The sequence below is a fragment of the Pseudorasbora parva genome, chromosome 9, assembly GCF_024679245.1.
Source record: "Pseudorasbora parva isolate DD20220531a chromosome 9, ASM2467924v1, whole genome shotgun sequence".
Classification (NCBI taxonomy): domain Eukaryota; kingdom Metazoa; phylum Chordata; class Actinopteri; order Cypriniformes; family Gobionidae; genus Pseudorasbora; species Pseudorasbora parva.
In genome coordinates, this window is record NC_090180.1 from 18320790 (window position 1) to 18335597 (window position 14808).

Below are 14808 nucleotides of genomic sequence, written 5' to 3' on the forward strand. Positions count from 1 at the left end.
TTACTATCTGTGAAATTCACTGCACTTCCTCCCGTTATGTCACTTCCAGTTGTGGCATTTTTATAAATATATTTGAAAGAAAATCTAGTTCCTACATCATTTTCTATACATTGACATACTGGAGTCTCTAATCTGCAATATGCTATTTAAACATGGAAAGTCATATTTTCCTGTTTCCTTTTCATGTTTTGCAGGCTTAGAAAACAATCTAATAATGCGGTTCATGGAATCCCATCTGTGAAATACGGTTGTGAAATGCGGTTGTGATCTGTGAAATTGAGGATTATTTAAATTTAATTAAGGAATTTTGACGTCCCTACTAGGAATGTTGACTGATTCAATACAACCAAATTAATTAAAAGTAGGGATGCACCGAATCCAGATTTTTGAGGTTCGGCTGAATGCCGAATCCACTGGTTAAGATTCTGCCGAATCCAAAACCGAATACCGAATCCAACTCCCATCCTCAGTCCATTATCACAGTAAACACATTAATGACATAAACAACGTCCACAGCAGTGTATTTTTAATTTAATTTTAATTAAAAAAAGAAAAAAAAGGCAACATTATGCCTGAATGACTGTGCCGTATTGCTGTCTGTAGATTCCTTCATGCACAACTCTTATTCTCTCGGATGGGAGGTTCAGTACTTTTCTGCGAAACGGTTCTTTCGCACAGTTCGTTTCAATGAACAGGTTAAAAAAAACGGATCACCGGTTCTTTTACGTCATTACGTAAAGACGTCATTTCTATCATCCTGGGGGATGAAAATATATTCAAACACATTCATATAAAGTATTTGTAATCAAAAAATTATTAGTATAGTAATAATTATTATTGTCATCATCATCATCTTGGATACGTTTTTTAATTCATGTTTTGCAAAAGCACTCAATACAGCCACTGTCGTGCAAACACTGATGTTTTACACAGATTAAATAAAATTACATTGACATAACATAAACGTACACAAATCCTTGGTTCACCCGTGCTCACATATTATCAGCATCAGTTTTCCGAGAGAAACAGCAGCCATCCCACTCCGAGAGAAACAGTTCTGTTCAAGACGACGCTATCACGCATGCAGCATCTCAGCTCACCGGTTCTCACAGCAAAACATGTCTCAGTTCAGTGAACTGTTAGGGTTACAACATATACTTCAAGATATTAGTTTATTTCTAGTCTGAGGGACTGTCACTCATGTCAGAAAGTGAGTAACTATAGTAACTTTTGAGATCAGCGCTGATTTGAGACGCGAACCGTTTAGAACGATTCAGTCCGATTTGGTGAACTGGTTCGGCCGGATCACTAAAAAGATCTGGTTAAAAAGAATGAATCGTTCGCGAACCGGACATCCAGCGGTTATTGTTTAGGGTTCTTGCCACCACGAGACAAATCGGCATTGGAAATTGAACATATAGCTCGACTTGAATTGCCTTCTTGTGACTGAAAGTACTGCCAAACAACACATTTTCTGTTCACAAGTTCCATTTTCACTTTTTCATAGCTTACTGCATTCGAACGGTTCACCTAGTAAACACCTTGACATAATCAACTGGGGGCATCATGTTCGACCAGTATCATGTAGTGCAAGCGGGTTCGGTTCGGTGGAAAAAAATTCTAAGGTTCGGCAGAAACCAAACCCGAATCCTGGATTCGGTGCATCCCTAATTAAAAGATTAATCATTTGCTATCCAGACAAATCAATATTTGCTGAAAAGTCCCTAAATATGCATCTTCAAGAGAAGATTCCTCTGAAAGGACTAAATTAACTACTATACTAGTAAACTAACATGTTATTTCAGCACTAGTTTAAACTACCCAAAGAAATTGAGTACCCAAAGGTGAAATGGTTTTGTAATTGTAAGTTTACCTGTTTTACTTCTTAGTTTATAAGTCCGCAGTCCCTCGCTGGAGATACGAAGATCTACAATGATGGACTTGCCAAAAACCTCTGGTTTATACGCATCACGACCGCAGTTTCTCAGAGTGATGGACACGTCTGCAGAGCTGAACATTAAAGACACAAAAACAGCATGAGATACTATACATACTGTAGCTACATTTCCATCCCTCTATTTTTATGTTCATCAAAAATCATTTGTATTTGCATACAATTTTTTATTTAAACAAAGAAAAATGCTGGATTTTTGGAAACGCTTGTGACTGTATGCAGAAATAACAGGATAGGTGTGCTGTACCTCTCTCCTTCCTTAACAAATCCTTTGAGTGAGGAGCCTCTGTTGGTGGTTAGAGCTTTACCACCCAGGGCCACAATCAAAGCTGTCAGTACAGCACTTTTCCCACCTAACACACAAATACACATGAAGCCATTAAAAGATTTCCAGCATTGACGATGCAAAACAAGGTTTTCATCTATAATTATGTAATCTCCCTTCACATTTGGTGAACCTGTAATAGACGCAAAATGATTTGTTTATTTCAAAAAGCTGTCAGTTGATTACGGTTCAAACGTATAATTAATGCAAGAAACATTCCTGAGAGTAACATATCGCACTTAAAAGAGCAGCAGTGTTCCTTAACCAGGGGTTTGTGGCCCCCTAGTGAACAACCTGTTAAGCACGAAATGGAGAACACACACACACGCTGTATGTAAAGTAAGGATCTGATTATCAAAACAAAATCATTTACACTTGGGCACATAAATATATCTCCGCAAAACGGATATAAATCTTTAAATCCTGCACTATATGCAGATATAATGGAGTTCACGTCACAAAAAACAACAGATATGAGCTGCGTTTTATTGATCATCAGCTAATTCTAAAAATCAAAGACTGCATTAGAGGAGATAGTGGCAACTGCACTGGTGAGATCATTCAGTTTCTTTACTTTTAATAAAGTTGATTGTATGTTGAACACCTACGGCTTTACTTTCGGTAGTAAAGTAAAGTCCTTTGTGCGCTGGCTTTATGAAGATAGGCAGCTGCTCGTCTGCGGCAATGCTTGCTTCAGTAGCAGTTATATCGGACTTCAACATGACATACAGCCCATAACATGCTCTCACACATTTTTTTTTTGTATTGTTGTGAGAAGTAACATTTACAGTAACATTACCTATGTGGTTTCAACAACTAGATGCATTTAGACTTTAGTTTTGACTGTAATGCGGCCCAGACGATCTCCTGAAGTGGCTTTTAATATTTTGTGTATTTGTTTTAAATGCTCCTGTTGTCTTCTGTACCCAGACTTGAGTTTTATTTGATGTTTGATACATTCAAGAAGCGTGTTTTCTTTGAGCAGGTAAAATTGAAGGTTCAGTTCATATAACTGATGTGATATCGAATTGAACCGAATCGATGGCATGATAATCGTAATCGAACCGAACCATAAGACCTTTGTAGGTTTAGACCCCTTACTGTGTACGCTCGCTGAACAACGTTTATGTGTGTATAAAAGGATTAAACCGCTTCATATGGATTTATTTTTCTTTATGAACGTTTTGAAGTGTCTGAGTTTTGGGTGAATAGACTTTTAATGGAGGGACAGAAATTTGTAAGATGTCATTAAAAAGATCATCTTATGGGTTTAGAACGACATGAGGGTGAGTAGTTATGACAGAATGTTCTTTATTGGGTGAACTATTCTTTCAATGCCATTAAAAAAAGAAACATGAAGAACTTACTTCCATTGTTTCCTACAACAAAGTTGACGTTTGGACCAAATGTAAAGGGACCAAGCAACGAATGACACATGAAGTTCTTTAGAGAGATACTCTCTATGATGCCCACTTCACCTGTGACCTGAAAAGATATAAGTGTTTAAGCAAAGTCTATGCGCAATGTGCATATTTGTGATCAGAACTCAGCCACTAGCACACATTCACTACAATAAAGTGCACATAAGGTATTTTACAGGTCAAAACAATATCAGTTAAGACACTTCTTGTACTCTTCTGTGAATGTCTTACACTCTGTGATGAGTTTGGGCCATCTCCTGGACTGAAGTGTTCCTCCTCCTCTTCCTCCTCCTCCTCGTGTTCGTATTGAGATAACCGGCTTCTCTTATCAGGCGTGAGCCTTGAATTACTGCTCTTCCTCTTCGACATGCTCTTTCTCTACACACATCAAGCATACATCATTCACAAACAGTCATATACTAACTTTATTGGCATTACATTCCCATATCATGCATCTGAGTTTTGCGTAATACTTTCAGTATCTATGTTCCACCCAAAGTTGCTAATTTAAATGTGCAAAAATAGGAATGTTAGATAACACATGAACAATTAAAGCACAGATTTAATCCCAAAATCAGCACTTTCTGGAAAATTGGGGCAAAATATCTGTAATAAAAATGGAAGTTGCTGCAATCTGGGTTTTTCCTGACTTAGCGTGCTGACGAAACACAATAAATACTGTCATGTTTTCTTATTCAGATGCCTGATGTTTGGGAACGCAATTATACATTATAATTACATTACAAATAACAATACATTTCTGGAAGGTCATATACGAAATCATTCAGATAAGAGACTTTGGCTCATGCATTTCAGAAAGATCAACCAACATTTGAGACTGACTAACTGATCCACTGGTTAGTCCAGTTATCTAATTACATCCTCTATTGAGGATGTTAACTGAGTTTTTTTGTTACACTTTGAGGAATTATTTGGTAAATGTTTCCATCGTAGTTTATGTACACGTCTTCTTATCAAATAAAAACAAATCACCTGCTTCTTTTAAGCTTATACATTTTAGGTGCATTTTTAGATATTTCCAAAAATTGTGGATGGAAACATGGCTCATAGAGGGAAATAAATCTTCATTTAGGTTCCAAAGAAGTCTTTTAGGTTTGGAACGGCATGAGGTTAAATAAACTGATAACACAATTTTCCCTTTTGCGTGAACTAACCCTTTATGAATCTTTGACCAACAGCCAAGTCAGAACAGGCTGGATATCTTTTAATGGGAACGGAGTCAAGACAGTTCAACTGTAGCTCTGATTACAACATGGCAAATGTAAAGGTAAAATAGTGTAGATTAATGTTTAATGCAGTTACAAGCATTAATCAAATCAAATTGTATTTATATAGCACAGTAAAAAAAAACTAGCTGTTTTTTAGTAGCTGTTGACCATTGTGCTATACAGAAAAAGAAAGACAAAAGATTTTTGGTCCAAAATTCTGGAATAGTCTTCCTCAACTTAAGTCTAGATTTCAGAACCATCAGCAATCTTTGTTGAGATGACCTTAATGACCTAGCATTTAGTTAGTTATTTCATTTCAAAAGATCAGGAAGATATTTTGAAGCGGATCCATTCAGGGCTTTAAAAACAAAATGTAGATTTTTAATTAAAATAATTTCTATAACAAACCAGCAGCCAGTGCAATAAGTATAATATTGAGGAAAATTCAATTTGCAAGTACCAGTCAAAAGTCTGGCTGCTGCATTTTGAACCCTCTGAAGACGACTACCGGTCATATTGGGTTGACTCTTTCCAATATAAAGTTACCAACACAAAAGTCATTTGATTATATAGACCTGGACAATAATCTTAATTGGAAAAAATAGATTTAACCTTAGCATTTATCTGTTTATCAAATTTGAGGGTAAATTCTTTAAAGGATGAAACAGGGAAAGAACAGATAGATCATAGTTTAAAGATACAATATTCTGCCTTATTTCAATTAAAAGGCTGTCACATACTGCAGCTGATGCATTAAAATAGCACTCACAACAAGTGTGCAGTGCAGTTGAATAGTTCTGAATGCAGTTACAAGCATTATACAGTAAGGCTATAAATAAGGACCACTGCAAATGCATATCACGGGCTGTGCAATGTCCAGGTATCGGTAGTTTAGGGGACATTTATGGGACATTGAACATGTTTTGGTGGTCCCTGCCATATATCTACCTAGCAGCCAGAATCACGAGCAGAGAAATCAAGACAGTAAAACCACTACAGGAAATGTGACAACTGATGCCATCACGGCGTGCACCACAGAAAATCATTCTCCTCTTTATACATCCCGCCATGTGTAAAAAAGAAAGTAGGACCACGAATGATCAGATAAAGAGCAACACAATCCCACACATACAACGTTAATACATTTTTATTTCTAACAGACACACTATGAATTCAAAATGAAAATGTTAACGTTACGTTAATTCAAATTAAATCAAAACACGAAAACGAAACTAACGTTACTTGTGACATTGTTAGAGGCGAGTTCAGAAACTTTAATACATCAACATTACTATGTGAGACTGGCGTTGCTAACGTTTAATTAAACAAAAAAACTAACGTAATATCACGTTTAAATTCGCTTTCTGCTAAAATGTTAGCAGACGAGCAAAATACCTTGTCGAAAAAGTTGAAACCATTCATCGACACCACCACAACACGACAACCAGATAAAGGGAGCTATATGTGTGTAATTAAACAGTTTTTTTTTAAATAAAACGCAATAAGGCAAGAGTGTGTAACAGACACAACATACCAGTCAAATCTTCTGCTGCTCCTCGCGCGCTTTGAAAGCTCAGAGAAAGCGATGGCGTCAGACCACTTCCGCCTTGTGTCCACCAATCAGATAATAGCCAAAAGATTGTTGGATGACAGTGTGTTTCGAAACCCGAAACAATATATATATATATATATATATATATATATATATATATATATATATATATATATATATATATATATATATATATATATATATATATATATATATATATATATATATATATATGTATATATATTATTCACAAATGAGTAGAAGTGTCATGGATAATTTTTTTTTTTTTTTTTTAAAGTTTAGTAAAGCATAAATCGAGAAATAATATGAAATAAATACATCTTCCCTCGACTTTGTTTTTAAATGCCATGTGCATCATACTTTTTATTTATTTGCATACTGAAATCCACTAAACAACATTTTAATAGATATTTTAACATTACCAGTATAAGTAATGTTCAAATTCCAATTCTAAATTAATTTTAAGAGCGATTATTTTAATTAGGCTACCCAAAAGACTCATGACTAAATAATTTACAAACACATTTTTAGTTATGTTAATGTTTTTTTTTTTTTTTAATTGCATTTGGCAATTCTGAGCGGTCTTTTTCATAGGGTTTGTTTGAACTGAAACTGGAGCTGAAGCATACATCAACCTCTTTATCAAACATTAAAAAGATTTTTGGTTCTTTAAAACGAGTAAGATAATCATTATATTTGATTTATATGATTAAATAACACTACACATAAAACAATTAGCATGCAAGACGTTTGGAATGTCAGATTTCTCCTAAATTGAAAGCTTTAGCCTAATATAATATAGGCCTAAGCATAAAATAATATAATAATATAATAGTAAAGTTAACTGAATAAATAAAACATTGCAACTGTGACTTCGATATAAAAGGCCTGCCACAATGTTAAGCCGCTTGATCGCCACTAGATGACGCTATTGGCCATATTTTATCGTCTGAAGCCATGCGAATACAAATAGAGGCCCTAAAATTTCTTTTTTTACTGTCCATTTTGATCAATTGAATGACTTTTAAGCTGCAGGAATGTATTGCAACACAAACCTGTGTTTTCCTCTTTCTTATGCTTTACCTTAGCTCTTCGTCCTCATTGTAGGCTTCTCGGGGTCATAGTCGACCAGGTCTGCTTGGCTGTGCCTCGAACACCTCAGAGACGGCTTTCATCGGATTTCAACAAAACATGTCATAATTTGTGTTCCGAGGATGAACAAAGGTGTTATGGGCGTCGAACGACATGAGGGTAATTAATGACAGAATACTTTTTGGGGGGTGAAATAACCCTTTAAGTAACAATACAATAATATATACTTTCTATTATGGTATTTCATGATTTGTTAATTGCATTTAATATATTACACATTCAACAAAACAGTTTGGTCTGGTGTTTTATGCATGTTTGGGCTGAGGTCTTGCATTTGCACAGTTTTGACCAGCAGGTGTCACTAGCGTGTGACGTTTGACGCTTTGAGCATACTTTGATCAGTCAATCATGTTGCCAATCAATTGGATCAAAAGATTCAAACTAAGTTTTGAAAAGCTTGGTTTCTCCCAGATTCTCCCAGCATACACAAGATGGAATGATTTTACGATGGAGTAAATCCTGAGTAGTGATTTATTGTAAATTACTTAAAACTAAGACAGTGTAGTTTCTAAACCATTGAATGCCTCTTTAATGACCCGCTGTTGAAGACCGCTGTAAAGTGATCACACTACACTTTACATTGCAGTGATTTTTATTCATATGCATGAGAATGTTGGAGACAGGAAAAGTTTAAGTTTGGTGAACTGCCTTGAGAATTTGTGTAGATCAAAAGTAGATTAATATGAGTGACACTGTGACCTTTTAGCAGAAAGAGCGCAAACTTTACATCTGCAAGATTTCAGCATTGCAGTAGATTGCATATTTTTTACATTTTGAATTGTAAGCCTATAGGTTGTATGTTTTGAAAAAAAAAAACCCCACAAAGTGTGACATCATGCAACATTTTGCTATAGTGTCTGTTTAGTGTGGAATTGCTGCATCAAGCCATTTATTGAGCATTTATTCTATTTTTTTTTGCTGATGTGTGACTGTTATTAACATTTTAGACTCATATAGATAGCTTAAGCTAAGACATTTTTCAAGAGTATTTTTATTTGTATTTGTGTCAGCACTCAGCAGTCATTTCACCCTGTAGCCCAAAACTGGTTTCCTGCTAAATTGAGTTCAGTACCTGGATGGGAGACCAACTGGGAAAACTAGGTTGCTGCTGGTTCGATGTGCTAGTGAGGCAGAGGTGGGTAGAAACGAATTACATTTACTTTGTTACATTTACTTAAGTACATTTTTTGGGTAACTTGTAGCTACTTTTAGAGTAGGCCAAGGCTATATTTAAAAATGGGTAGGCCTACTTTTACTTTTACTCAAGTACATTTCTTGTGAAAAAACTGTACTTTTACTTCGTTACAATCGGTGGCGTTCCTCCGCTACGGTAATCATTAATTATATATTTTAAAACAAGGTTAATATGACTTGTTCGCAAGTCTCGCGAAACGTTGGAGAGGCTGCTTCGCGAGAGGTGTACGCATCACCCGCATATAATTAGCGCGCGTTGAGTCAGAAGATGGCCAAAGCAGAGGAAGATCACGAAGATGTGTGTGTGAGCTATGGGAGGCATGCAGATCACCTGTTCCCTCTAGTTCATGTTTTCACTCCTAGATGTCAATAAGAATAGTTTCATAATGCTACTGTGCACCAAAACGAACTGACATCTCAGCATACAAGAATTGCAAGCCCAACCTGAAAAAAGCGGTAGGCCCCTAAGTGTAACAATGTTACTTATATTTGAACACTATTAATAGTAATAGTAACTATGGGCTTTTCCCTTATTGTAATACTATTTCACACACTCCGAGTGTTTCCAACAATAATGAACACTAGAGGCAGAAAAACAGCATTTTTTATCGCTTTGTTTAACCATTTAGTCCATGATTTGTAATCGAATACATTTAGGATGTTCGTCTTTTCCTACCTATTAAGCTTGCTCGATAGCTCAGCTGATACAGATTTATATTTGCAATGTGAAAAACTTGGGAACGAACCCCGTGAAGAACGAGTCATGATAAAAGAGATCAAAGACGAGTTCAAAACACAAGCTAAAATTACATGGATACAATTTTATTTGTCACATTTGCTTTTGTTAACAATATCGGGTAGGTTTAGGGTTCAGTGTGGATGTATGTTAAAAACCCAACGTAACAAATGCCAGATTCACGCACATCTGTTCGGGGGAAAAACTGGAAAAACTAAGCTTTTAGCGCCACCCAGTGGACACTTCACTTTGAAACTGTCGCGATATGTACGTATTGGTACATATTTTGTGGTTTGCAAAACCGTTGCCACAGCTACTTTTTTCCTATGTGACCAGGCTGAAAACGAAAAACAAATAGAATAGCCTAATTCGACGTCTTGCATTTATACACAAATCCAGACAGACTGGATTACACTCATACACTCTAAAAAATGCTGGGTTAAAAACAACCCAAGTTGGGTTGAAAATGCACCGACACAACAATTGGGTTGTTTTAACCCAATGGTTGAGTTGTTCTTAGCCAGCAATTGGGTTGTCTTAAGCAACATTTAACCCAACCACTGGGTTAAAACAACTCAACCACTGGGTTAAAACAACTCAACCATTGGGTTAAAACAACTCAATTGTTGGGTCGGTGCATTTTCAACCCAACTTGGGTTGTTTTTAACCCAGCATTTTTTAGAGTTTACACTCTGAAGTGTATACATACAAATAAAAACGGGATTGTATTTTATTCTTACCTAAAGAATGCATATACTTATAAAAACATAAGAACAAAGTATGTTGTAAAAAGAGCTCTGGTTAGCCTAGCACACCATTCATTTACACTGTTTAACCATTACACACACACACACACACACACACACACACACACACACACACACACACACACACACACACACACACACACACACACACACACACACACACACACACACACACACACACACATATATATATATGAAGGTCTGTAAAAGATCTGGTCTGAAATTCAGGGTTTTCGCTTCTTATCAATCAGATCGAAAGTAACTAGTAGGCTAACTAAGTACTTGAGTAGTTTTTTCATCGAATACTTTTTTACTCTCACTCAAGTAACTATTACGATTGTTACTTTTACTTTTACTTTAGTAAATATTTCCGTAAGTACTTTTAGTTTTACTTGAGTACAGATTTTGGCTACTCCAGGGGGCGCTCACCCTGTGGTCTGTGTGGGTCCTGACACCCCAATAAAGTGATGGGGACACTATACTGTAACAAGCACCGTCCTTCGGATGAGTCCTGACTCTCTGTGTTCATTAAAAATCCCAGGATGTCCTTTGGAAAAAGAATAGGGTAGCATCCTGGGCAAATTTGCCCATTGGCCTTTGTCCATCATGGCCTCCTATTCATCCCCATACACTGATTGGCTTCATCACTCTGTCTCCTCTCCATCAATAAGATAGTGCTGGGCATTCTGGCGCAATATGGCTGCCGTCACATCATCCAGGTGGATGCTGCACATTGGTGGGGGTTGAGAAGATTCCCCCCTTCCATGTAAAGCGATTGTAAATGCCTTGAAAAGTGCTATAAATGTAACAAATGAATATTATTATTAATAGTTTTTGAAGAGACTGAATGTACTGATTCATTTTAGCATGAGACTGGAAAAACAAAAAAGAGGTCTTATATCCAGAAGTTTACAGCCTTTTAAAACAGATGTCAATCGTGTACCTTCTTCATTTCCTCCTAAAAAGTGACTCTCGGGGTTTTCCCAGAGAAGGTGCAGTTTTTATGTTAAAGATATGCATGTGAATGAGACAGCTGAAAAGATGTGGTGCAAATGTTTTGCTTGCGTGTTTCAAAATGTTTAGATGTGCTGTCCTTTCTAAATCTAGCGACCTCCATTTGTGTTGTTTTGTTATCAGTACATCAAACAGAATGAATTCATGAAAGGATGTGGCTTGCAAATGCGCTTATACACTGTTAACCTCTTCTTTGACGTCTCAGCCACATGAATCATGTCAACCTGAGTGTGTATTATGACGCACTAGATTATGTGCATCGCCAGTAAAAAATTAACTTCTGAATGCCTGATTAGAGCCAGATTAGCCTATATAAGCATTGTTAAAATCACCATTAAATCTAAACTGACAATTCTTAAAGGGGGTACTTCAGCACTGGGAAGATGAATCTGTATTTAAACTGCGTCATTAATGTAGTAGAAATGGGAAATTATTTTTGAATTTGGTGCTTTCTAGACTGAGATAAGACAGAACATTTATTTTGTCTCATGGGGATGAAAGACAACAATTTCCAGAATGCTTCGCTGCCCTGTGAGGCCATTCTCAAAGCCACCACTACTGAATCACTGACTGGATCTCTTTCCCCAACGTGTTCTTTTTCACAAAATCACGATCATTTGAATATACTCCATGGTTTGATAGAAAGCCATATGCTAATCGCTGAAGTAAACCTTACATTTTTATACAATATTGCAGTATTTATAAATGTTTTATACATTCTTCTTTTTTTAAATTAGAGAAGCTGTTTCACTGAGATATAGTGAAGAAAAAGCTATTTCAAGTTATATTTAATTCCTTTCATTTTACAGCCGCTCATGCAATGTTGTCATGACAACCGGTAAACAAGATTCATGATTCACTTCAGGTTTAACTTATTTTTGGTATTATTGTATTATTTCGTATCATATATCTTATAGAAAAGACGAGAGTTAGAGCCCGATTTCTCAAAATGGTGCGTGTGTGCTTATCCTGGCCTGTGTGCAACGACAACAGTGCAAGTTTTATGCTGCGTTCCAGGCAGGTTTTTGAGCCTGTAAGTTTTGACCATAGACCGTAAAAAAATATGGACGACTCGACATCATCCGTTTCCGCTTGTCATATTTGAAGCTTTCAGGCAGCCTTGCACGGCGCGGACATCTTGGGACCGAGTCTGCGCTGTAGCGGTTTCGGGACCGGAGTTGCGCAGTAGAGCGCAGGAAGTAGAGCAGGAAGTACAGTCGCGATATCAAAAGCCCGCCCACACTCTCGCAGATGCAGAACAATTAATTATGTTGGTGTGAAATAAACAGTTATGGAAATGTAGAAATTAAAGCTAAAGCTCCAATCTGCTCCCAAAAATTTCGAAAAAAGTCCGTTAGTGCCTCAGTGACAACTTCACTCAGAGAAGCCGTCAGTCTCAGCTGTCAATCATGACGTCACACCCTCCGTTTTTAAAGCATCAAATAACTAACTCAAGCTAAACTTATTTTTAAAACGAACACCTGAAATGAAATCATCGTGATGATAACTGCCTTCAGTGACATAAACTAACTTTGGGGGAAATTTTTTGAAGTGTAATTTTATTATTTAGTTTGCCTCGCGTCCATTAGAAATCACAGAGGGGCGGCTATACTGGGACCGGTCACCGGGGGGCGATAGAGGCGCGAAAGCTTCAGTAAATGAGAGGGAGACTGCAGGCTTGGTTTTGACTTCAAACCACGACTTTGTAGCGTTCCAGGCAAAGTCACGCCAAACTGCCTGAGCGCGAGGAATTGTAGCCAGATGTAAACAAAGAGAAGAGAAAAAGAATGAGAAAAAAATGAGGCAAAAAGAGCTGTTATAGCTTTTATTTTACATACAACTTACACCTAACGTTTTTTGGAGTTATACGTGATTCTGTACTTTTCACTGCTGTATAGCGCCACCTGTTGGCCGATCGGGGCACGCCTTTGGTGACGTTGTAGATGGTGTGAGTAAGAAGACTGTTCATAAGAAGTTTCTACCATTTACAGTGTGGTCTGCTCGATCACTTTTAGGGGAGAATACTGATCCTTGGAAATTTTAACAATAAGAACAAGGTTTCAGTGCTACATGCTTTAACAACTAAATACAGTATTCCACAATTTAGCCCATATACAGATTGATGTTGTAATCACTATGAAGAGTTTTGAAAATATTGACCCAAGTATTGAGAAATTTGTCCTATCCGGTTGTTAAGGTTGACGTCACGCGGCAGCGCTTCCGGGTCCAAACGCTCTATCTTATACCACAAGAAAAACTACAAACGGTGCTAATATACACCAAGCGGCAACCTCCCGCGATCTCTCTTGAAGCCAATACGGAAGTAATGTAAACTGCAATTCCTCAACTGGCCACTAGGGACAGGCTCCAGAAGGGAGCAGAATCTCATTGAGCCCCATGTTAAAATTCTCAACTTTAAAGCAGAAAAAAACATGTTTACAGCCTGGTACAAATTGTGGTTTTGGCTTATAAGGCTAATTTTGATCTTCATGACAACTCTGAGGGGGGTGAATTTTTTTATAACTCATTCGTTTACGTTATATAAAGCCTTAAGGTTCTGCATAATTAAGGGCGTGGTTACAAGTGGACAGCCATTTATCTGCTGTCTATAGTTATTGCGTCACCTCAGCTCCGCGCACATCCCGCCTTTTTGCCCATTTTCTGTTATCCGGGAGTGACACGCGATGACTCGCTCACAAGATGGCAACGCCCAGCTCGCCCATACTTTACGCTTCAGAACAGCTTATCAGAATCCTATGGGTGACGTCACGGACACTACGTCCATATTTTTTTACAGTCTATGATATACACACACAATGTGGTGTAATACTACAAAAAAGTTATAATCATAACCTTTTTCTCCATAGCAAAATTCCAGATGGCCAGACAGTGATTCATCTTTTTTAAATCATTAAATATTAATGTATGTGACGCTGTGAGCACAGAGACTGTTGTGTAGACTGCAAGTATTTAAAATGTTAAACTTTTTTAAACGTTTAATGTTTAATATGAATTAACAGCGCTCATAAACGGGCGTCAATGGCATTCTCAAGTGAAACGAGTTGAGGCTTGGACCCAGAAACGGCGTTCCTTACGTCACGACTTAACAAGCGGATAGTGGTTGTAAAAAAACCCTGTAATGTCATTATACAAGCCTACTTCCTAAATCTGCGTTTTACCTTAAAATGTACTGAGACCACTATAATAATGCAGGAGGTTGAACCGAAAGCCACATGATGAATCAAGAGTTCATCAAGTGGCCTGTTCATAAGGCCGCTGCCTGGTCAGTACTTGCAAATAGACTTTGCACAGGTTCATATATAGGCTACAAATGCTAACATAATGTCATAAACTTTAATTAAACAATAAAACACCTTAATTTACATTACTGATAACAAAAACAAGAAGAAACAAAACTATTGTCATGCAGGGACTTCTGGGAA

The 14808-nt window shown here is 37.1% G+C and overlaps 1 protein-coding gene across 1 annotated transcript in view; it reads right to left on the bottom strand.

Annotated features, from left to right (window-relative positions):
• The window catches only part of si:dkey-119f1.1 (Structural maintenance of chromosomes protein 6-like), a 35810-nt gene extending 29283 nt beyond the window's left edge, over positions 1-6527 (bottom strand). Inside the window, exons 1-5 of the mRNA XM_067454239.1 lie at positions 6464-6527; positions 3932-4078; positions 3647-3764; positions 2202-2307; positions 1874-2010 (exon numbers count right to left, since the gene is read on the bottom strand). Of these exons, the coding sequence (XP_067310340.1) occupies positions 1874-2010; positions 2202-2307; positions 3647-3764; positions 3932-4069 (499 nt within the window). The 5' untranslated portion in view covers positions 4070-4078; positions 6464-6527. The remainder of the gene's footprint in view (positions 1-1873; positions 2011-2201; positions 2308-3646; positions 3765-3931; positions 4079-6463) is intronic.
• Between the last annotated feature and the right edge of the window lie 8281 nt (positions 6528-14808).